The sequence below is a fragment of the Mauremys reevesii genome, linkage group 25, assembly GCF_016161935.1.
Source record: "Mauremys reevesii isolate NIE-2019 linkage group 25, ASM1616193v1, whole genome shotgun sequence".
Classification (NCBI taxonomy): domain Eukaryota; kingdom Metazoa; phylum Chordata; order Testudines; family Geoemydidae; genus Mauremys; species Mauremys reevesii.
Genome location: NC_052647.1, coordinates 9291715 through 9316798, shown reverse-complemented (window position 1 = coordinate 9316798; position 25084 = coordinate 9291715). Strand labels below are relative to the sequence as shown.

General features: G+C 49.5%; 1 protein-coding gene across 1 annotated transcript in view; it reads left to right on the top strand.

The window, feature by feature from the left end:
- The window catches only part of LOC120391057 (complement C3-like), an 84141-nt gene that overhangs the window by 7633 nt on the left and 51424 nt on the right, over window positions 1-25084 (top strand). The window contains exons 3-17 of the mRNA XM_039514316.1: window positions 4694-4856; window positions 5456-5526; window positions 6510-6604; window positions 7832-7914; window positions 8079-8169; window positions 9450-9552; window positions 9650-9770; window positions 12466-12581; window positions 16703-16849; window positions 18879-19091; window positions 20316-20510; window positions 21561-21722; window positions 22782-22911; window positions 23654-23725; window positions 24550-24750. Of these exons, the coding sequence (XP_039370250.1) occupies window positions 4694-4856; window positions 5456-5526; window positions 6510-6604; window positions 7832-7914; window positions 8079-8169; window positions 9450-9552; window positions 9650-9770; window positions 12466-12581; window positions 16703-16849; window positions 18879-19091; window positions 20316-20510; window positions 21561-21722; window positions 22782-22911; window positions 23654-23725; window positions 24550-24750 (1963 nt within the window). The remainder of the gene's footprint in view (window positions 1-4693; window positions 4857-5455; window positions 5527-6509; window positions 6605-7831; window positions 7915-8078; window positions 8170-9449; window positions 9553-9649; window positions 9771-12465; window positions 12582-16702; window positions 16850-18878; window positions 19092-20315; window positions 20511-21560; window positions 21723-22781; window positions 22912-23653; window positions 23726-24549; window positions 24751-25084) is intronic.

The following is a 25084-nucleotide window of genomic DNA, read 5'->3' as shown; positions in this document are numbered from 1 at the left end:
TTGATGGCCAGGGTCTTTTTTCTGAAAAGACAGACTCACGACTGCAGACCCTCAAGGATGGTCGGATCACCATTTGCTCCCTGGGCATGCACACGCCTGTTACCCAGCAGAGATCCTTCTGGCCACAGCCGTACCGCCCGTTCAACCAGCCCAGACCGCGGCCTGATAATAGGCGCAGGGGCAGAGTGAACCGGCGCAGGCAGTCGGGCAACCAGGGAAACCAGTCCCAACAGCCCTCTAAGCCTACCTCGGGACCCAAACAAAACTTCTGATGGGACGCCTGAGGACGGCCCACCAGTTTCTTTACCGGATCCTTCCCCATTGTTTTTCAACCGTCTCTCCCAATTCCTACCGGCGTGGTCCCAGATAACAACCGACGACTGGGTACTTCGCACGGTGGAGTCTGGTTACCGCCTCCAGTTTATTTTGCCCCCTCCCTCCCACCCACCCTACCCGTCCCTCTTCAGGGACCCCTCTCACGAGCAATTCCTCTTGCAAGAGGTCAAGACTCTGTTGAGTTTGGGTGCCATAGAGGAGGTGCCGGAAGGCATGCAGGGCAGGGGATTTTATTCCCGATATTTCCTAATCCCCAAGGCGAAGGGAGGTCTGCGACCAATCCTCGACCTCCGAGAGCTCAACAGATTTCTGGTCAAGTTCAAGTTCCGCATGGTAACCCTGGGGACCATTATTCCCTCCCTGGATCCGGGAGACTGGTTTGCTGCCCTCGACATGAAGGACGCGTATTTCCATATTTCCATTTACCCTCCTCATCGTCGCTACCTGCGCTTTGTCGTCAACCACGAGCACTACCAGTTTACGGTGCTCCCCTTCGGTCTCTCCACAGCACCGAGGGTCTTCACCAAGTGCATGGCGGTGGTCGCCACGACCCTTCGGTGTCGCCGGATACATGTTTACCCGTATCTCGATGACTGGCTGGTCCGCGGAACGTCCCAGCAGCTCGTAGCGCAGCAAATGGCCGAGATCCTAGGTCTGTTCCAACACCTAGGCCTTATGATCAATGCCGAGAAGTCTACCTTGACTCCAACGCGGAGGATAGAATTCATCGGCGCGGTCCTGGACTCCAATCTTGCCAGGGCCTGCCTCCCTTTGCCTCGACACCAGGCCATGGCTTCCATCATCCAAAGCCTGCGGTCCTTCCCGACGACAACGGTGCGCACCTGCCTCAGCCTCCTAGGCCACATGGCAGCGTGCACTTTCGTGACCCCATATGCGAAACTCCACCTTCGCACCTTTCAAACGTGGTTGGTGTCGGTTTACCGCCCACACAGGGACTCGATAGACACGGTGGTCACGATTCCGCAACCAGTCCTCGTATCGCTCAACTGGTGGTTGGACCCAGGGGTGGTGTGTGCCGGGGTTCCGTTCCGCACCCCTCCATCACTTTAACTACGGACGCCTCGGCCATGGGGTGGAGTGTGCACCTCGGCGGCCTACACACCCAGGGCCTTTGGTCACCCCGCGAGCTGACCCTCCACATCAACGTCCGGGAACTGCGAGCGGTTCGCTTGGCATGCCAGACCTTTCACTCCCAACTCCAAGGTTGCTGCGTGTCCGTCCTCACAGACAACACGACAGCGATGTTCTACATCAACAAGCAGGGCGGAGCACGTTCCTCCCGGCTTTGCACGGAAGTGATGCAACTGTGGGACTTTTTCATAGCCCACTCCATCCATCTAGTAGCATCGTTTCTCCCGGGAGTGCAGAACACACTGGCAGACCGCCTCAGCCGGTCTTTCCTCTCCCACGAGTGGTCGCTTCATCCCAATGTGGTGCATTCAATTTTCCAGAGGTGGGGTTTTCCCTGGACAGACCTTTTTGCCTCCAGGGAGAACAGGAAATGCCATCTGTTCTGCTCTTACCAGGGCAGCTCCCAGGGCTCCCTCTCGGATGCATTCCTCCTCCCGTGGAAGGATCGCCTGCTGTATGCCTTCCCTCGGTTCCCCCTCGTACACCGGGTACTGCTCAAGCTCCGGAGGGACAGGGCCCACCTCATTCTCATTGCTCCGGCGTGGCCGAGACAGCACTGATACACCCTGCTGTTCGACCTCTCAGTAGCGGATCCTATTCCCCTCCCGTTATGGCCAGACCTCATAACGCAGGACTTCGGCAGGCTTCGCCACCCGGACCTGCAGTCCCTCCACCTGACGGCTTGGCTCCTGCATGGCTAACCCGAGCAGAGCGGGACTGTTCTGCTGCAGTGCAGCAGGTGCTGCTAGAGAGCAGAAAACCTTCCACTCGGTCGACCTACCTCGCTAAGTGGAAGTGTTTCACGCTCTGGTGCAGTCAGAAAGATCTCAACCCTCTCCTGATCCCTATTCCCAAGATCCTGGACTATCTCTGGTCCCTCAAGGAGCAAGGCCTCGCAATCTCCTCCTTGAAAGTGCACCTGGCGGCAATTTCCGCCTTTAGGCCCAGCATAGGGGAACGTTCCATCTTCTCCAATCACATGGTTTCCCATTTTCTAAAGGGACTAGAACGCTTATTCCCCCCGGTACGGCGCCCAACTCCTACCTGGGATTTGAACTTGGTCTTAGCCAAGCTTATGGGAGCCCCCTTTGAGCCCTTGGCCACGTGTTCCCTTCTCTACTTGTCCTGGAAAACGGCCTTCCTCGTTGCGATTACTTCGGCGCGACGGGTCTCTGAGCTTCGTGCCCTAACGGCTGACCCGCCGTATACTATCTTCCATAAGGACAAGGTGCAGCTTCGGCCACACCCCGCCTTCTTACCTAAGGTGGTGTCGGCTTTCCATGTGAACCAGGACATCTTCCTCCCTGTCTTCTTCCCGAAGCCGCATGCATCTTGTAGGGAGCAGCAGCTTCATAGCCTCGACGTGTGTAGGGCCCTCGCTTTTTACATAGAGCGTACGAAGCCTTTCCGCCGGTCGCCTCAGCTCTTTGTGGCGGTAGCAGATCGCATGAAGGGCATGCCAGTCTCTTCCCAGCGGATTTCGGCCTGGGTGATGTCATGTATCAAGACATGCTACGAGCTCGCTCAGATTCTGGCTGGTCATCTCTCCGCTCACTCTACAAGAGCGCAAGCCTCTTCTGCCGCCTTCTTGGCCCATGTCCCCATTCAGGACATCTGTCGGGCGGCGACCTGGTCTTCCGTTCACACCTTTGCTTCCCACTACGCACTGGTGCAACAGTCCAGAGACGATGCAGCCTTTGGCTCAGCAGTCTTACACTCTGCCACGTCTCACTCCGACCCCACCGCCTAGGTAAGGCTTGGGAATCACCTAACTGGAATGCATAGGAGCAATCACTCGAAGAAGAAAAGAAGGTTACTCACCGTTGTAACTGTTGTTCTTCAAGATGTGTTGCTCCTATCCATTCCAGACCCGCCCTCCTTCCCCACTGTTGAAGTAGCCGGCAAGAAGGAACTGAGGAGCGGATGGGTCGGCTGGGGTATATATCTAGCGCTATAGCGGCGCCACTCCAGGGGGCGCCCAGCCGACCCACCGAGTGTTGCTAGGGTAAAAATCTTCCGACGAGCCGTGCACGCGGCGCGTGCACACCTAACTGGAATGGATATAAGCAACACATCTTGAAGAACAACAGTTACAACGGTGAGTAACCGTCTTTTCTTTATTCTGGGCGCAGGGGGAGGGCATGCTGTGAGGGAAAATGCATTAAAATTGAGGCACTTGGGTAATAATATACTGACATGGTAATAGGGCCATATAATAACTTAAATAGATAAACTGAATCACAGTGAGATCTAACATCAAACCACATTGGACAGATATTAGTTCCGTTGCTTAATGCCGACTAGGAGATACTCAGGTATTGCAGTGGTGGGGGTAGTACAAGAACCTGTACTGAACAAAACATGCAAATGACATGATTTTGTTCATTTTTTGACATTTTCCATTGCAAATTAAAACAAAAGATGACTATGAAATGTTTAAAGTCACAAGCGTTTTGGTGGATACCTTGGTCTTAATTCCTGTTAACCCTTCAAAGCAAATTATTTGTGTCTCAGCTGACTGGGAGCTTTTTCATTCAATGCACCGAGGTTCTGTGGTCAGGTACATAACCATATGCCCTGTGGCTCATGTTTGCACTGCCTGGGAAACTTGCTCAGAGCTTGCCAAGTCCTGTCCCTCATCAGCACTGGGCACAGCATCATTTCTGGGTGGGGTTCCCTGGTGGAGCAGGATTCTCGTTTTGAGTTGATCCAAAGTCCTGGCCAGGAATGGAGAATTGGGGGCACAGATGGAAGGTCTCCAAGATATTACAGTCTTAGGGGAGCACAGTAGGAATAGTTGGGAGCACATCAGTGCAGTAGAATTGACCTCAGCAGGGCACCCATGTGATGCCCTTTGGTTAACAAACATTCCATATAACAGGAGGTGACCTGACAATGGGTACAGGGCCATCCAAAGGGCCTGGCCTGACTCACTGGTGGTGACCTACGCTGACTGTGCCATGCTGGGAATCCCCCTCCACCTGGGGTATTCCCCAGTGAGGAGACCCACCATCTTATGGCAGCTGTGTAAGCTGCTGGAGGAACTGCATGTAGAGTGGGTTAGTAAAAGGCCATCATTTCTTATGGATTCTTTCCATGTATAACTTAAGTGTTGTTAACACTGCAAAGGTCTTTTGCGTAGAGCATCCCTTGTGGCAGTGAGTAAAAACAGGAAGCACTCATCCATGTTCTTCTTCTCATGCAGGTTTCCACCAAAGACATAAAGAAAGATTCCAAACGAAACCAGTATGTTGTGGTCAAGGCTAAGTTCCCTCAGCAAACCCTGGAGAAAGTGGTTCTGGTCCATTTCCACAGTGGATACATCTTTATCCAGACGGATAAAACCATCTATACCCCCGGGTCTAGAGGTACTGCCTTCCCCTGGTCTCTTCTAATGGGAAGGGGTGGGAACTGCTGATGTCATGCCATATCTACAGCAGGGCTGCGGGGTCCATCCTGTGCATATTGCTTTGCTTGTTGTCTGCCTGAAGATGGAGGACAGTTGGAGCAGAGACTCTGCCACCACCAATTTGCAATACTTCATCCTTCACCATCGTCCTAGCTGTGATGTCCCATTGAGTGTTAGATACCGAAAGATTGGGTGGGCCATTGGATTGAGAATGGGAGGTGGAACTTTTCAAATCCCAGTGACTGGTTCTGCTCCATCTTGTACCAAGATACATGTCCCCATCTGACGGCCATCCCGAAGCCTGTGTGAAATAGGGGCAGCTAATCCCAGCCCATTCAGAGCAGGACAGGTCCCTGCAATGACAAAGCCCTCCCACCTGGTACTTAGCGACAGGGGAGAAGAGCAAGACAATGCCCTAAAGAAAAAAAGCCATGGAGATCTCCAACTGTAGAAAGAGGCTATCGTGAAACAACCCCTCTGTGGGGTCAGGCTTTGAGGATCTGGGCCAAGGTGTCTATCAGTTAACCACGTCCCTCTCGTCTCTCTTTATTTTCTCAGTCTTCTCCCGGATCTTCACTGTGGGACACAGACTGGAACCGGTGTCTAAGAGAGTGATCGTGGAGTTTGAGGTGAGGTCACTGTTCTGAGTGAGCCCGTGGGGGGATAGATGGGTTTAGCCACTTCTCTGGGTAATGTGCAGCAATTTATTGTGACTGAGGAGGCTGCATAGAACCCCTGCATGTAGCAGCAACATGGTACAGCTGGGAGCAAAGCAAATGATTGTCTGAGATCCCCCCTTGCAAATCCTCCTCCAGTTATTAGGGAGGTTACAACGTTTGCAGGGGCAGCAGCCAGGCAGCTCTCAGTGGAAGTCCCGTGGTTCTGCAATGGTGTTAACGCTTGAGGAAAGTTGCATGGAGTTCTTCAGGAAGAGCCAGGTTGTCTGGGAGGGCTGAAGACAAGGAGCCACTGCAAGGAGCCCTTTGAAGGACGTGTAAACTGGTGGCAGGAACAGGGATTATAGCTCCAGGCATCAGTTCTGTTAAGGCCCTTTCCACTGGGCTTTATAATCCATAAAATAAAGTAAATCAGCTGAAAAACCCTGGGCAATAATCCTCCGGGGTTTTCCTCACCTCAGCCAGCTGGGAGGGGAGAGAACACATCTGTCCCTTCAGTTCCTCTTTGACTCAGTTCCCCTTTCTTTGACTCTCTGCCCTGAGCAGCAGCATAACCAGCTTGAACCTTGCGATGGGGAGTAGCTGTGGTTAGCAGAGCGATGCAGCCCTTTGGGCAGCTCCAAGGTTTGCAGATAGCTCAGGGTTAAGTCTGGCATCTGCAGTTCTGCCGTGGAGGCTCTTTAGTCTTTCAAGCTGCTTCCTTGAGTTTTTTGCTGGCCTTGCTGAGCCAGGTCAGGAGAGATTTGTCGTTTTTTCCAGTGTCTCTGGCTAGTTAAGAAATTCAAACCAATCAGTGGAGTCCAGATTGTTACATGCTATTGTTGGAAGTATGGAGAACCCTCCACTGGCCCAGGAATGTAAACGTGGCAGATGATGTTGTGAAGAGCAATTGGAAGCATTTTTCTCCCTAAACTCTTAGCTTGTTTCCTTTCCAGACCCCTGAGTCCATTATTGTCAAGCAGATTTCCATCTCCGCCCCCTTGATATCAGGCATCGTGTCTCTGAACTACAGCTTGCCGGAGATTGTCAGGTAGATTGCCCGGATATTACTATGCCTGAACGGAGCAGAGCTTTGCAGGAGTTGGGCAGGGAAGCAGAAGAGATGATGTGGAACTAGTTTCTGTGTGTGGCCCACCAGCTAGATCGTCTCCTACAGGCATTTCCAAGTGACGTGGAGAAAACACACTCTCCTGCCACATACCCAGTATTGGCATAATTTGATTTGTATTTGTTATAGTTTGGATGGATAATCATGTTTATTTGTAAGCCTTTTTTTCCAGTTTCGATCACGTCAAATGCTCAGCTGGGCAAAATTAAATTATGGGTTTTTATCGTCCCCCATTCTGATTTTTAGCACTTTACATTTTCACAGGTGGGGGAAAACATGGGGACCAGGCAATAGTGGCGGAATCTGACAATAATTATTTAATGACTGTAGACACTGAGATTCAAAAAAGGGAAAGCTTTATAGCCATTAAAACACAAATTGTCAACATGGTATGTCCAAATACACAAAGTATAAAGCCTTAAATCAAATTGTAGTAAGTTCTCAAGCAGCATTTTTCTTGCTTTGCCTATCTGTAAATTTCGATATTATTGATGGAAATGTGTTTTTGTCGGTATACAGTGAAATCAATGACACGTATCGATAAAAAACTAATCTTTCCTAGTCTACATAGACACCAGAATGAAGCTGCACTGACTTCCTTGCCATTACTCCTGATTATTTCCAGAGTATGTGAAGGCAGGATTAGGCCCTGCTGGCCTGTTTTTCAAAAGTGCTGAGCACCCTACCTCCCATTCAGTAGGATTTATGAATATTTAACTACTCCGAAAATTACATCAGTGAGCTGGTGAGCGAGGGGCCAGATTTTTGTATGGATCGGAGTTTCCTTACATTTGAGGGTGTTTGGATTGAGGGTTTTGGTCCACGCAGACTGTAGAAACAAGTGCTGGCCACAAAGTTTAGATCCAAACTTCCCAAACCTTGCTGGCCAAAGGTTGAGGGGGTTGTGGATCAAATGTTTTGTTCCAAGTCCCTACCTCTAGTTCTGGTTCATGAAAACATCAAGGTGCAGCAAAAAATGACTTGTCTGAGGTTCCCTGTGGTTCCCTGAAGATGGCTTGAGTTCCATGTATGGCTCAGATTTACCTTCAGGAGCCGATAAAATTACCGGAGAAACAAGTGAGCCAGGTGGGCCTTGTGAAATGTGTGTGTTAAGTGCATTCAGTGTTCCTTCTTATTTCCTTCCTCCAGTCTGGGAACCTGGAAGATCATGGCCAGGTATGAAGACTCCCCTCAGCAGACCTTCAGTGCACAATTTGATGTTAAGGAGTACGGTAAGAATCCGGCACCCACCAGGCCCAGGCTCAGGGCGTGGGTCTGTCTCTACTCTCCTGACACCATCTTGGAACAGTCTCTCCATTTGGCTTGGCTTTGCTGGCAACCCACCCACCCTCTCCTACAAGCTCAATGTTCTCCTCTTCCCCTCTTGTTTCTACAGTGTTGCCGAGTTTCGAAGTCATATTGGAACCATCTGAGAAGTTTTTATACATCGATAGCAATGAAGACTTCAGGGTTTCTATCACTGCAAGGTGGGTCTGTGAGCGGATGGAAGGGATCAGCTGAGTGGGGTAGCAACCACAGGTTTTAGTGCAGAAGGAAACCTAAGATTTGCATCACTTTGGGAATGTTTTCCACTCAATGTTTTTTTCATGAAGAGCATCCATTTTCCAAGGAAAATTCTGATTTTTTTTTTCATCCAAAAACCAATGTCCAAAAATGGAGAAAAAAAAATTGGCTGAAAACCTCGTGATTCAGAAATGCTGGCGTGGTGTCTCAGGGGAGCTGGCATTCGGGTGTCTCATTCTTCCATTCTTCTCCATGGGCTGGGCTTGTCAGCTGGACTTAAACTCCTATGATGCACCATAGCCATGATGGTCCCCTTCTCCTTACCATGGTGGATCATGAGAGATATAGACCGACCAAGGAGCTGGGCCTATAGAGGAGAATGGTGGCATGAGGCCATAATATTCAGCGATAGGCAGGGGTGGAAGTAATTTAAAGGACTTACCGGTACGCTGGAGTCCTGAGCAGGGGCCGGGGCCTCAAGATTTAAAGGGCCCGGGGCTCTGGCTGTGGTAGTGGCGGCTGGGAGCCCGGGGCCCTTTAAATCACCACCAGAGCTATCAGCTGCAGTGGCTGCTGGGAGACACAGGGCTTCGGGGAAATTTAAAGGGCCGGGGCTCTGGCCGCCATGACTGCAGTGGAACCTCGGGCCCTTTAAATTGCTGACGGAGCCCTGGGGGCTCCCAGCTGCTGCCACTACCTCAGAGCTCAGGGATCTGGCAGAGATTTAAAGGGCCTGGGGCTCCACTGCAGTAGCAGTGGCTGGGAGCCCCAGGCCCTTTAAATCACCGCTGGAGCTCCGCTGCTGCTACCCTTGGGCTCTGGCAGCGGGGCTCCAGCAGCGATTTAAAGGGCCTGGGGTTCCTGGCAGCAGCTGGAGCCCTGGGCCCTTTAAATTGCCACCCAAGCTCTGCTGTTGGAGCCCCTGGTGTTGTGGTGGGAGCCGGGGCTCTGTGGTGATTTAAAGGGCTCTGGGCTCCCAGCCACCTCTACCACAGCGAAGCCCTGGGCCTTTAAATCGCTGCCCAAGCCCCAGGGCTCCCAGCCACCTCCGCTACCCGGGGGGTCTGATAGCAATTTTAAGGGCTCAGGGCTCCAGCTGCTGCTGGGAACCCCAGGCCCTTTAAATTGCCTGTCTGGGGAAGCTGGTCTGGTACAGAGTACCTTACCGGACTGTACCGGCTTACTTTCACCTCTGGAAATAGGTTTTCTTGTGGCTTCTCTTACCCATCCCTATCTCCTCCAGGTATCTATATGGGAAAAAACTAGATGGCCATGCCTTTGTCCTTTTTGGGGTGAAGATGGATGATGAGAAGAGGAGTATCCCACAGTCTCTCAGGAGAATCTCGGTAATTCCTGTTCTCAGCTAGAGGATGGGGGGGATTGGATTCATGCTTCCTGGGGAACTGTGTGGGTGAGATAATGAAACTTTCTCTCCCTTTCTAGATAGAAGACGGAGATGGGGAAGCAACGCTGACCAGAGCGATGCTGCAGGCTCGGTTCGTCAACCTGAACGAACTGGTTGGCCACTCGCTCTATGTCTCTGTCACCGTTTTGACAGAATCTGGTGAGCATCAGCAATAAGTGCACAGCCAAGTGCTTTATTTGAGGTGTTCCAAACTGGTGCCGAGTGCAGTTCAAGGTGTTGATTTAGATGCATAAGGCCCTATCTGCTTAGGGTTCTGCAGATCTTAAAGGCTGCAGGCCAGATTCTTACCTCATTCACTCTGAGGTAAACCTGGTGTGACGGGTTCCTCTCCCCCGCTGGGGTACCACTGAGCCTGCCCTTTCCACCAGCCTGGGCTCCCTTACACTGTCCTGCTGATCCAGGCCCTCTCAAGCCTCCTCCAGCACAGACACAGGTAGGGGGACACCCAGTTGCAGAAAGACACAGACACTGAAATCAGTTCTGCACGGGAAGGCTTCAGCTAAGGAATTTCCCAGCACTCAAGTGCACACCCCCTCTGGAGTGTAAACCCAAAATTGTACTGTCTTGTACTGCACAGAGAACTGTACAACGTAAGCTCATGAAATTCACCCCCTCCCTCAATGTGGAGGATGATATGCACAGCTTTTTGCTCCCCAGTTATGAATTCCACAAACTGGTTTTAGAAAAAAACAAAAACAAGTTTATTAACTACAAAAGATAGATATTAAGTGATTATAAGGCATAGCAAACAGATCAAAGCAGGTTATCCAGCAAACAAAACAAAAATACAATATAAACGTAGACGCTAAAGGCACTGGTTACAAGCAGTAATTTCTCACCTTAAATGTTGTTTTAGGCAGATTGCAGAGTGTTTTGAAGGCAAGCTGCTCTTGCTTGCAGCTTCAAACTCCAGGGATTTCTTTCATAGGCTAGACACCCTCTAGCCTGGTCAGTCCTTTCTTTCCAAGATCAGTCTTAAGTGTTTAAAGCAGTCATTTTGGGCGAAGATTCAGTGAAGAACCGACCCTGATTATCTCACTTCCCTGCCTTAAATAGGTTTTACATATGGTAGGAATCCTTTGTCTTCCAGTGTGATTCCCATCCCTGGCCAGTGGAAAAGTACTAATTTTATTATGGAGTCTAGTATTAGGTGACTTTATCACATGACCCTGCAGCCATAACTCAAAGTCCATTTGCAGCGTTCTAGGAAGGTGGGAGATTACCCTCTTCAAAGTCCTATTGTTCTCCCTAATAGTCTATTGACTTGTATCCAGCCAGCCAGACTGATGGCATTTTGTCAGGTGAGCATTCTCCAGGTGCAAATACTTTTGTAGTACAGTTATATAGTCAATATTCCTAATTTAAGAGACAATGATACATGCATACAAATGAGATTATCATATTCAGTAAATCATAATCTTTCCAATGATATCTCACAAGACCCTTTTTGCATAAAACACATCTTAGTTATGCTATAATCCTATAATAACAATATTTCTCTGAAGAATATGGGGTGTAGTGTCACACCTGGAGTAATTCCAGATTTACACCAGCGAAAGTAGCTTGAAACTGTTGCACCTTTGTTTTCTGTCCATTGCACCTTTTCATTTCTAAGAGCTCTGGGTCAGCTCTTAGGGAGGGTCTTGGCATACTTACTCCTGCCTCAGTGTGTGGGATAGACTAGATGACTTCTTGAGGTCCCTTCCAGCTCTACATAGCTATGATTTCTAAACTTTCCCTGCAGAGGGAGCAGCCATTCTGTTCCGAGCAGCTGTAAGCTCATTACAGATGAAACTAGTAGCTGAAAGCCTGTGCCATTGCACGGGTGTGGCAATTGGACCAAGTAATCCAAACAACCAATGACATTACTGCATGCAAATTTAGTTGTAGAGTAAAGGTGGTGATTGGTTGAGTTTTGTGTGATATCACAATGGTCTAGGACTCTTGGCATGGCATATGCCTTACTGGAGCTGTACACCAGGCTGGTAAAGTCAGAATGGCTGGGGACTTAAAAGTTGGCCTGTAACAGACTTCAAATCCCAGTGACAATTGAACCTGGTGATATTGTAATTAAGAAGAGCCCTTCTCTTGCTTATAGAGCTGCTTCCATCACTTCACACAGATGCAACAGATGTTCTAGGCTTCAGAGTGGTACATGGACAGAGTGACAGTCCTGGAATCTTATTATATAGATAGATACACACACACTGTGCGCTCTCTCTCTCTCTCTCCCTCCCCCAGAGACTTTGTTTTTGTTCTTTCTTGTTGCTTATTTAAAAGCTAAAATAAGTTGTTTTAGCATGAAAGGGACTGATTCTGTTTTCATTGCTACAGTGCCACTGACTATAGGGGAGTTATTCCTGATTTATGCTGGTGCGAGAACAGAATCAGGCTCAATGGCCTGCAGTAATGCCAACCCCAAACATGCAAAAATCACAAGTCATTCCCCCTGCTCCCAAAATCAAGAGATCATATTAAAAATCATGAGGATTTTTTTTTAAAATAGTAAACTTTGGGTGTTTTTTATTTCCCTCCTGGCTTTTGAGGCATTAGATCGCACTTGGGACATGTTTTCAAGCTTTTCTCTGCAACCAGGAGGGTTAGAAACTTATTTCTTCTTTTAAATGACAGCTGAGATTCTCATGCCATATGGTGATTCTAGCAGCTGGGGCTTGAAGACAAGGAATTTAAACAGGAGACTCATGATAAAATCACAAGAACCAGGAGCACTCAATCAACATTTGACCATGGCCTATTCCTTGTGTTTTACCCTTAAGGACAAAATCTGTATTGCCTCGCTCAGTTTTAATTGACCTATGGCTTTTCTCTGTAGGCAGCGACATGGTGGAAGTGGAGAAAACTGGAATTAACATTGTGACATCTCCCTATCAGATCCACTTCACAAAAACACCCAAGTACTTCAAGCCGGGGATGCCATTTGAACTCATGGTAATATCTCTTCTTCTGGATCATGCCTACTGTTGCCTGAGGTGTATAAAGAAGAGAGAACTATGGGTACTAGGGTGATCACGGTGGTATAAGAACTTGGAATAGAACAGAAGCAAAGGGCCACATTCCGATCTCAGTTACACCACCCTAATTCCAGTGACTCCACTAAATGCAATGGAATCACTCTAGGTTTGCACCAGCATAAAAAGAGCAGAGTCTGGCCCAAAAGCTGACAGCAAATACAAGGTGTGGAATGGCACCTAACTAGAGGCTTGGCCCAAAATGTGCCCTGGGGTCACTCGTGTACTGGGGGATAATATTCCCTGGACTGTGTGTTAGTTGCCGGTGCTTCAAGCTTTTCTGACTGTAGAGGGGAATTGGGCACAGGTGACGAGTTGCAAAGGGGGGGGGCATTTGCAGAAATAGGGGGCAGAGGGATCATTGCGGATAGGAGGATGTGGGGGAATTTCAAAATTGACACTGACAGAATGATTCTTCTCCCAGCGAGTTGGGCTGCATTACAGTGGGAGAAATATTATGCTCCTAAAATTCTGAACCAATCAGCCTCAGTCCTCTTGTTCACAGAGAATGTTTTTGTGGTCCCACGCTTTTCTGGGGCTGAAGAGTTTGGGAAGGGAATTTAGTAGTTTTCTGTCAGTAGGCGCATAGGACTATAAATTAGCAGAGAACTGAAGCAATTCTTTTTGACTGCAGACCAAAGGTTCATGAACAAATAATCTGTGACCACAGTAATGAGCAGGTTAAGTCTACTTCTTATCTGGATATTTGCGTTATGTACAGTGGTGAATGGGATAAACATAAAAAGGAGTCGAAGGGCTGAACCATAAGATCCATGCAAGTTGCTGTCTGTTTTTCTTGGGTGCCTGGGGGTAATTTAATTGCACCGGCTCTCTGAATGCTTAGGGCTATGGTGGGTGCTCAAATTTTATACCGTGTGGAAATTTGGGGCTGGAAAGATCTTAGGTCAGAGTTGCTGACTTTCTGATTTCCTGGGGGATAGGGTGCTCGACCCCTGCTCCATCCCAGGCCCCGCCCCCACTCCACTCCATGCCCCAAGGCCCCATCCTGCCTCTTCTCACCCCCACTCTGCCCTGTCTGCTCCTCCCACTTCCCCCTCCCAGCACCTCCTGCCCACTGCTGAACTGATCCTTGGTGGGCGGGAAGCGCTGGGACGGAGGGGGTGGAGCTGATCAGCAGGGACTGCCAGTGGGTGCTGAGCACCCTGTGACGGGTTGGGTCCCAGAAACTGCCTCAAGAGTGTCACTAGATGGGCTGGGATACCACTGAGATCAAACCCCCCTGCCAGAAAAGGCTTTCCTCCACTCCCGTCTTGTTGAACTAGGCACACCAGTCTGCTCCTGCACAGACCAAGAGGTTGGACCATGCCTCCCTGAAATTAAGGTTCACTTAGCCCAGGGGCTTCTCAATTAACAGGGACTTTCCCAGAACCCAGTATTCAGTCTTTCTGGGAGCCTAAACCCGAAATAAATCAGTTTTACTCTGTATAAAGCTTATACAGGGTAAACTCATAAGTTATCTGCCCTCTATAACACTGATAGAGAGATATGCACAGCTGTTTGCTCCCCCAGGTATTAATTACTTACTCTGGGTTAATTAATAAACAAAAGTGATTTTATTAAGTATAAAAGGTAGGATTTAAGTGGTTTCAAGTAATAACAGACAGAACAAGGTAAGTTATCAAGCCAAATAAAACAAAACACACAAGTCTGAGCCTAATACATTAAGAAACTGATCACAGATGAAATCTCACCCTCAGAGATGTTCCAATAAGCTTCCTTGACAGACTGGACTCCGTCATAGTCTGAGCCCAATCCTTTTCAGACCGATGTTGTAGTTTATGGTCTGGGTCCAGCAATCACTCACGCCCCCATAGTTACTGTCCTTTGTTCCAGTTTCTTTCAGGCATCTCTTTGGGGTTGAGAGGCCATTTCTTGAGCTAGCTGAAGACAAAATGGAGGGGCTTCCAGGACCTTTTATATTCTCTCTCTTGTGGGCGGAAACTCCTTTGTTCTTCTGTGCAAAATCATAGCAACAAGATGGAGTTTGTAGCCACCTGAGCAAGTCACATGGCCATGAAGATTCTGCTTTTTGCAGGCTGATGCCATTGTTTACATATTAGTTTGACTATTCCCAGGAAAGCTCAGATGTGGACTGGCATCTTCCAAAATCCATTGTTAGTTAAGTACTCTCAATTACTTGAGTAATCCCTTCAGTGTCCCTACAGCAAACACTTTAAATACAAGCATAGAGCCAACACTCATAACTTCAAATATAAAAATGATGCACGCATACAAATAGGATGAATATATTCAGTAGATCATAACCTTTTCAAAGATATGTTACATGGCATATCTAGCATAAAACATATTCCAGTCATGTCATATTTACATTCATCAGCATATTTCTATAAAACATTATGGAGTGCAACATCACACTCCCATTTTCCCCCCCATGGGTACTCCAGCCCTGGAGCACCCACAGAGTCGACGTCTATGCTTAGGTCGTTAGAGGTAGTGCAAAATACATTCTTGAGGAGAATACTTGATCTTCTTAATTAAACCCCAGCTGATTTATATAGGACAGAGGTGGGTGAATATTCTATTTCAGCCAAAGCCCAATATGTAAGGGTTGGTTTCAGAGTAGGAATGAATTTACATCGGCTACCAAGGTTCTGTCTGGAGCAACAGCATAATAAATTTAAAACTTTAAAATGCCCTTGACTTTTGTAAGGCCATTGATCTCTGCAGTCTTGAGGGTTTTCAGACCCAGGTCTAGTCAGCACTCAAAGGGTACGTCTAGACTGCAGTCATGGCCTGCGCCTGGAGCTCTAGCTGACATTGCTGAACTAGCTTCTGTCACCTAGCTTGGGTCCAGGAACAGTGAAATAGAGGCAGCACTAGCTATACAAGCCCACCCTGGCCCCTGGATAATTACTCACGGGGCTAGCCCGCGCTGATGCTCACGCTGCCTTGGCTTCACCGTTCCAGGACCCAAGATAGTGAGATTAAAGCTACAGTGGGTATGTCAGCTCAAGCTGCATTCACACCCTGTGGTCTGTTGGAAATATTTGGAAGTCTTGACTAACTGGCTTGACTACGCAGATCAACTCTACTCCCATCCACTTCCTCTGTGTTAATTGCCACTTGAGAGAAAAAATGCCTATTTCCAATCTTGGTTCAGAAGCCTTTTGTCTCATTAGCTCAAAAAGAATATTTGTTAGGCACTGATTGTGTTTTGGTTAAATGGGCAGTTGCCTTATTTGCCTGGGGTCAAAACAAGAAAAGACTAGCGTGAAATTAATTTCCTTTCTGGCCTACATGAATCAGTCTATTCTTAATTTTTGTATATTGTTTTGTTGGGTATATAAAGGTGTAAACTGAATTTAGGAGAAGGGTTGAAGTTGTGGTTTTATATTTTTGTATGCTTGTAGTTTTTAAAATGTGTGTGCATTTTGTGGTGTGATACAGCATATCATTAAGGCCCCATCCCTCAGAGTTATTTAGGTGCCTAATTCCCATTGAAATCCATGGAAGTTAGGCACCTAAATACCTTTGAGGCTACGGACCTGAGATGCAGATTGTGGAAGAAAACAGAGTCTTCACTCTCAGGTTGGTTGCAACAAGCCAGAGTCAGCTTTATTTTCAAACAATTGCAAATGCTCGGGAGAGTACACAGGGGCAGGTCTCCATTAAATAAACAATTAGAGCAAACTTTTATACCTTTTGTGACAGGCAATAATGAGCAACATTGGTTATACATATTTCTTCCTGATATCTCACTTTTCTCATTAATTTCTGCTACAGTCTACATTCCATTCTTATCTAACACTAGGTCAAAACAGTATCTCTTACTGTCTGTTCCCATTCGCTTTCTCGCTTTCTACCCACCAAGGCCTTCAGGTCTCGTGTAATTAGAATCAGTGTTGGCCTGACTCTTGCTCAGAGACAAACTAAGATCTCTATGTTCAGTTCCCTTTATCTCTTTCTCCCTTCCACAATACGTGACTTTGATTTGAAGTTAGGATGCAGGGAGCGCTGCACCCCTTATTTGATGCATCCCTTTTTGATCGTGCCCCTCAGGTCTACGTCACAAACCCTGATGGCTCTCCAGCCCCCCATGTCCCAGTACAGGCCGAAGGATTCCAGTCGGCTGGGTCGACCCAGGGAGATGGAACTGCCAAGCTGATTATAAACATGCCCGGGGAGAGGCAACAGGTTCCCATCACGGTGAGTAACCTTCTAACGCTGAGTCTGGGCTAAGTACTATATGCACCCTGAGGGCAATGCCCTGTTGGTGGCATTCACTCCCCTCTCATGCACTGAGCAGGGGGATAACTGAACTCTGTGCGTTCCATCTGTGCCTGGGGTCAGTTTCATATATACCAGGGGTCAGCAACCAATGGCACACATGCCAAAGACAGCACACAAGCCGATTTTTAATGGGACGCTGCTGCCTGCTGGGGTCCCGGCAGGCAGCAGCGTAACATTAAAAATCCTGCCCAGCCCGGCCCGGCCCGCTCTTCTCTGCCCTCCGCCCCCCCTGCCCTCCTTGTGGGCAGGGGGCAGAAGCTTGGTCCTGCCAGCTCCCCTGCCTCTTCCTGTAGCGTGCTGGGTTCTTGTCCCTCCTCCTCCTCTCCGTCCCTCCCTGCCAGCCGATCAGCTGATAGCCCTTGCGAGGGAGGCACTGAGGGAGGAGAGGGGTCAGCGTGCTCGGAGCTCCCGGTGGAGGCAGAGAAGTAGCAGGGGCAGGGCCTTGGGAAAGGGGTGTGCGGAATGGGGCATATCCCTTCCAGCCCCATGCCGTGAGCACCCCACGACCCCAGCCCTCTGCCCTGAACCTCCCTCACACACACCCAGCTCTCCGCCCTGCAGCTTTGCACACCCCGCAGGCCCCTGCCCTGAGCCCTACAGCCCCACACACACCGCAGGCCGCTGCCCTGAGCCTTGTACCCACCTCACACACACCCAGACCTCAGCTTGACTCCTTCCCCAATGACCCCAACCTTGACTCTGGCACCCCCACACATACCCAGGCCCCCCGCACCCCATGCCCTGACACCTGCACCCCTCACATGCCCCCAGCCCTCTGCCATGACTCGTGCATCCCCCCCCATACCCAGCCCCCCACACTCCATGCACCCCTCACACCCTGACTCTTGCACCCCCACATCCCCAACCTCACCCTGAGCACCAAACAGAAACTCCTGCACCCCCCCACACATTCTCACCTGCACTCGCACCAAATGGGAGCTGCCCAGGTAAGTGCTCCACACCCAAACCTTCTGCCCCAATCCTGAGCCCCCTCCCTCATTTTGGCTCCTGCCCAGACCCTACACCCCAACCCTCAGCCTGCTCCTTCACCCACAGCCCTGTATTCAGTGCACTCCCACCCTCAACTCAGTGCAGAGAGAGAGGAAGAGAATGGGCCAGAACCAGGGAGAAGGTAGGTACCCACTGTATGTGGGCAGGGCCGGGACCCCAGACCGGCAGCGGGCTGAGCGGGCCGGCAGCCAGGATCCCAGCTGGCTGGAGCCGGCAGATGGAACCCCTGAGCAGCAGCGGGCTGAGCCGCTCAGCCCACTGCCGGTCTGGGGTCCTGGCCACCGGCTCCGCACAGTCTGTTGCCAGTCTGGGGTCTAAATGAAGACTCGGCACACCACCTCTGAAAAGTTGCCGGCCTGATGTATGCCACTGGGTTTTGGAGATGCTCCGATCACTATGTAACCAATGCTTCATTGTGGGGCCAGAAGAGATCCCAGAAAACATTGACATAGGCATAAGCAGGTCCAGATTAGTCCCCTTGCCACACTGAAGGTACCCACCATGCAGCAAAGGAGGCCTGCAGACAGCACATGGCTGCTTAGTGTGAAGACCCTGTGAGGTGACACCAGGCTCAAGCTACAAAGCCTGAGAGAACACTGGATCTATCTGTGTCCAGCCGCTTCAGGAGAGAGTCCCTCTGTATTCATCTCACCCCTCCTGCAAGGGGCAAGGCTGATCCTCTGTTCAGGGACATGTTCTCTGACAGTCCAGAAATCTGGAGTTCCAGCTGAAGTGACAGGCCAATTAAAAGTGGCATTTGGTGTTTCTCTGAGGTATCATGCTTAGAATGGCTGCTAGCAGCAGAATCCACCAACAATGGCATCTCAGGGAAGCTTCCTTTGCTATTGCTCATGGTGTGACCCAGCGTGAGGGTCTAGAGACCCTAAGCTGTCTCCCAGATTCAACTAGGATTTCATCTCCATCTCCCCTGCAGGTAAAAACTGCCCATCCCAACCTCCCAGCAAACCGCCAAGCCTCTAAGTCCATGGTGGCTGAAGCCTATCAGTCCCAAGGAGGGTCTCAGAACTATCTCCGTCTGGCGGTGATGGCTTCTGAGCTCAAACCCGGAGACAACTTACTTGTGAATTTCCACCTGATGTGCAACAATCCAGCTTTTCTGAACCAGATCCAGTATTTCACCTACATAGTAAGTGCTGCGTCCCTGGGTACTGGGATCTCCTGGAATTTAGGCATCATCTGAGTTTCTACCTGTCCTTTAATAGTCCCACTGCATATAAGGAGAACCTGTAGCAGAGACTTATTCCCAGTCGGGCAGTATATTGATTTTGTGTGTAGCAGAGTGTGGCAGGGGCCCCTTGGCTTTTGCCTCTACTAGGTTCACAAAGTCACTCTGAGACCCTGGGTTTGGTAACCACCGGTGCACTTTATTCTCAGGCTTGTTCCCGCCACCATTTCATCACATACAGGTAACCCTTCACCGTCTGCAGGTGGGAGGGAGGGAGAAGCTACCTCCCTGCTTTCATTCCCTGCCTTTCTCCTTTTCTCCTGCTCTCCCTGGCTTCCTTCTCCTGAGATTTTTATGCAGCCACAGTCTAATTAGGTAGCAGCTGTCTCTGCCTCTCCAATTAGGGCCAGATTACCTCCAGCCTGCTCTAATTTGTTCCCCTAACGAGGAGCAGGCGTGACAGAGGGCTGAAACTGCAACCCTTTGCCCAGCACCCTGTCACAGTGTGAATGAAATGAAGTCAGTCATGGAGATGACCCCTTATCCACTTCTGGTTACTGACTCTGGGCCCTGTGATAATCAATAGCGCCCACTTCCTCCAGGAGCTGGAGACAGAACTCATAGTGTTAACAACCATCCCTCTGCACTCGCTACTAAACCATACTTCCTCTTCGATCTGCAGATGGAACCAGGAGTCCTGACTCCTCCCCGTGCACTCACTAGAGCATATTTCCTCTTTGAGCTGGGGATGGAACCCAGGAGACCCTGCTCTCAGTTCCCTGTTCTAAACACCGGACTTCACTGCGACTTTTTCAGTGCAGAGTAGTAGGTCCACTGTGTTATTTTTAGAGCTGGATAATGAAATAATAATGTTGCCATATAGCATGGATATGAAGTATATTTGGGATGGGGCAAAGGGGGGGTGGTCTCTGTTGGTGAAGCATAAACAGTGCTCAGATTTGGAAATCAGATTTGGTGAATATTAGCACCACCGCATCTAGAGCCTATTCCTGCAACACATGGATTTTAGCTTATTTTCCTCTCTCTGCTCAGATGTAAATGCCCATCTGAAAAGTTGCAAGTGACCGTCTCTTACTTGTAGAAAACAGGTGGATGGAATCTGAGTCATCAATTGTGCTAACCTTTGTGGCCTTTAACAATCCACGTCTCGTGTTTCCCTGTTAGATCCTGAATAAAGGGAAGATCATTCGTGTAGGGAGACAGGCCAGGCAGGCAGGACAAAATCTGGTGACCATGTCCCTGCCCATCACTCCAGACCTCATCCCTTCATTCCGCATCGTGGCTTACTACCAAGTAGGAAATTCGGAGATTGTAGCAGACTCGGTCTGGCTGGACATCCAGGACACTTGCATGGGAACGGTATGTTGATATTCTAGTTGGCCTTCTATATGTTAATTCCTATGAAGGTATCGTTACGGGGGAGTTTTTCCTAGCCTGAAAGTGCCCACTGACTCTCAAAAGGGACTCTAAAAATGGCACCGTGGAATTGCTCATTGATTGTCTCCCAGCAAATTCTGGATCAGATTTGATTGGTTTATATGTACAAAGATGTTCCCCAGTCCCCACAAGCCAATGCTGTCAACCCACTCTAGGATCCGCGAGTTAAGCTGTGGTTCCTTCTAGCTCAGCAATAAAGACTCTGTGGATTGAAGTGGATGTAGCTGTACTGACTTGCACCAGCTGAGATCAGTGATCAGGCCCACAGAGCAGATCCATTACAGTTCACATTTCTTTGTAGATTTCCCAGGGCTGCCTGAGGGACAAATTCCCCTGAATCAGGCTCCGTGAATAAGAGGGCCCCGTGCTCAGTGGCCTTTTTAATTTTTACTCACCTGGTGGCGCACCGGATCTTCAGTGGCACTTCAGTGGCAGGTCCTTCACTCACTCCGGGTCTTCGGAGTGGCACTTTCCTAGCCAGAGCACTACAAGCCCCCGGCCCCACTTCACTGGCCGGAGCACAGGGCGGAGTGTGGCAATCCCCGCAGCCCCGCTACCCCGGCTGGAGCCAAGCAATCCCCGCAGCCCTGCTTCCCCGGCGGAGTGCCGCAATCCGAAGTGCCGCCGAAGACTCGGTGTGCCGCCAGGTGAGTACAAGCCCCACGAATCGGGCCCCACACTTGCTAAATCCGGCCCTGGTCACCTTTCCATGATGGCTGGAACAAAGTGACCTCATGGACATTGGGTCCGATTCTGCTCTTAGTTACACCAGCATGAATATGGAGTAACAGCACTAAAGTCAGTGGAGCCACTCCAGATTTACACAGCTGCCCCTGAGATCAGAACTAGGCTTTCGGATGCTCAAGAAACATGAGGTCTGACGTCTTTTTCTCCTATGTTTTGCAAAGGAGGGTTCTTAGCTGCTCCCTCTGCTTTAAAACAAAACCTCTTCCTTCTCTCTCTTTCATACAGCTAGTGGTGAATGGAGCTACTGAAAGAGACAGGAGAATCCATGAGCCGGGAACTCAAATGAAACTCAAGCTGAAAGGAGACCACAAAGCTTATGTCGGCCTGGTGGCTGTGGACAAAGGAGTCTATGTTCTGAACAAAAACCACAAAATTACACAATCTAAGGTGGAGCATGAAAGATGTTGGTTGTAACTTGTGATGTTTATAGCGGGAAATGCAGCTGGACTCTTACCCTTGCTTGACGCTCCAGGGATGGCAAAAAGGGAAGTGAGTCTTTTGTTTGCAGACCTGCCGTTGGGGTGTGAGCTCGACTGTACTTTAACTGAGCTGGGCCGGGCCAGGTCAGTACTTGGCTGGGAGACACCCAGTGAAACCCAGGGTACTGCAGGGAGTGCTGTTCTGGACACACTAAAGGACACCCTGCCCTTTGGACAGTGTTGACCCAGATGGTGCTGGGTTGTAGGGGACTGTGTGGATGATGCAGTAGGGGGCACTCTCCCTTCAGAGGCAGTTTTCACCTCAGTGCCCATGGTGGTGCTGTACATCAGGGAGTGGGGGTGTGCTCAGTAGGGGGCGCTCTCCCTCCCCCAGTCAGAGCTGCACCCAATGCCCCCAGTGTGGCACTAGGGGGCACTGTGCTGCAGGGAAAAGTGTTAGTGACTCAACAGAGGGTGCGCTTTCTTCTGAGTCAGCACTGATCCCCGGGCCCTATCAAGGTTCTAGGGGACGCAATTCTACTGAATGTGCCATTTCTCAGCTGACATATCAAACCGAGGTTCTGGTCATTAAATGTCCTGTGACCCTTTCCCGTGGGTGCTCTGGCTGAATTCTAACTTGGGTATTTAATTTCTCTCTGCCTAACATCCTCCTCTGTCTGGGTTCAACTGGCTGCGCAATTCTTTCTTTCTTCTCCTAAAATCGGTTGTGTTGCTGGTGCAGAATGGCTGGTGTGTTCCATCCCAGAGGTGGACGCATTTCAGTGGGGATTGAATTGCAATAAATCCTTTACTTACAGCTCAGATTTTGCTTTCTTTTACACTGCTGCAAACACAGAGCTACTCAAAGGAAGTCAGTGGAGTTACTGCAGATTGCACGGTTATACCTGAGACCAGAATCTGGCTCACAGCCTGTATAATGCTTTGGGATCATGCTGGATGGCACCGTATAAATGGGAAGTGTCATTGTTAACAATAATCTCTCAACCACTGTGTTTGGGTTGCACAGATCTGGGACTCGGTGGAGAAGAGTGACATTGGCTGTACGGCTGGCAGTGGAAAGAACAATCTGGGGGTTTTTACGGATGCTGGACTGGCCCTGGAGACAAGCAGTAGGATTTCCACCCCCCAGAGAACAGGTATCACTCTGAATGGTCGCCATGAGCGATGGAGGAAGGGAGGAAAGAGTCAGCAAAGCAAGGCACAGTGACCTACACCACAAGCCCAGAGTAGGGACATCGGTCTAGCAGGGCAAATCCCACTGGAACGGCTTAGGAATGGAAATGTTGGGGTTACAGTGGGGGATGAGAATAAAGTCCTGAATTCCCACTGGCCCCCACCTATTAAAAGGGGGATTAATTTTAAGAATAGGATGGTTCCGAGGAGGGGATTCAAAGACCTTCTCTTCTAGTCCATTGGGTTTCTCCCACTTCCAAAGTATCTTTCTTCCCCCTGGCCTGGAGGAGATGGGCAGATGGTTGGTTCTTCTCTCTGACTCTCTCTACCCCAGGCTGCAGGCTTTTGGTGGCACCGCACGAGGAGGGAGGAAAGAATGAAGCCTCCTTCCTTCACTCTCCTCTCTTTCCGGTTGCTCTGGCTGGCTGAGCATCTGCCCAACAGCTCTTATGTGGCTCCCAGCTGGGACAGGAAGGAGCAATATGTTAAGTGCCAAAACAGCTTTTCTGGTTTTCTGATTTCCCCCTAAATCAACAGGGTTCTGCTCATTGAGGCCTGGACACATCTAGGAAATTTGGGAACTGACCAGATGAGGTGTTCAAAAGTTACCCTGTTACATCCAGACAGAGAAATGGCAGCAAGTTCAGTGTAGGGCCTCACTCAGTGGGTGGATTTTTATTTTCTGTTTCTCACTTCCTTCTGCAGATCCAGAGTGTCCCCAACCAGCAAAACGCCGGCGTCGCTCCGTTCAGCTCATTGAGTATAAGGGAAACAAAGGTAGGTACTAATCAGGGGATTCCCTAGCGTGCCCAGTTTCACCCTGCTACAGTCTCCTGCCAGCTGCATTTTCTGTAGCAGGAGACGGGGGAGTCTGGATAGAATTCCACATGGGGAGAGATTGGAACTGGTCAGTTTATAGAGGGGATGCGAGAGAGGTATAGAAAACAATGAATGGTAACTTGCTCTTTGGGGCACGGACCGTCTCTGTTCTGTGTTGGTTCAGCCCCCAGCACTGTGGGGTTCTGGGCCATGACTGGGGACCCAAAGTGCTACACAACTGAAATAACAACAACAGCTACATTGTTACATTACCCATATTAGCACAAGGAGACACTCAACCCAACTGAATGGTTTCTAATTAAGAATTTATAAAAGGAACTATTTTCATACACGATGCATAACTAACCCATAGTACTTACCACCACAGGATTGTATTGAGGCCAAGAGCCTAGCAGGATTCAAAAGAGGATGAGCCATTTACATGGAAAAGGAGGATGTTCACCATTCCATAGGATAGGATTTTTTAAGAAGACCTATACATCCCCATGCTTCAGGGCATGAGCCAACCTCTAATTGGAGTCAGGAAGAAACTTCTCTGTGGGCAGGTTATTCCAATATGGGGTTTCTTGCACCTTTCTCTGAAGCTGCTGGTGCTAGTCACTGTTAGAGACAAGATACTGGATTAGGCAGAGCAGAGTGCTCGTTCCTATGTTCCTTCTTTGGCCATGTCTACTAGTAAATGAGAGAGAGCAAGCGAGAGAGAGAGAGCGTGAGGACTAGAAGAAGCTTGTAGGAATGACCTTCTGGCTTGTACATTTCAGCGGCAGATTACCAGGACCAGATGCTGAAGAAATGCTGTGAAGACGGGATGCATGAGAACCCCATGGGGCACAGCTGCGAGAAGCGAGTTGGGTACATCCTGGGTACAGCCGAGTGCAAGAAGACCTTCCTCGACTGCTGCAATTATATCAAGACCATACGGGACAAGCTGCAGCGGGAGCTCCACCTGCAACTTGCAAGAAGCAAGTACCAGGGTTTCAATATCACTCAGAGGAGCAAGGCTGAGGGGATTGTTAGAGAATTAAGACCACACCACATGAACCAACCCTGCTCATGTTCACAGATCCCCCTGGGGGGAGATGGGCATGAATGCAGTGGCAGCAATCCTGTTAGTCTTGCACCATGTTGATATGGGGACCAAGATGAGTCAGGGTAATAACCTCTTCACAGGTTGCCCCTGAAGTTTAACCTTTGTTTCTAAAGCACAGTCCTCTACCACTTGAGCTGAACGGGTAACTCCCCTAGCTAGAAGTAGTAGTAGGCTCTTACCCTTTGCAGAATACCCACTAGAGGGCA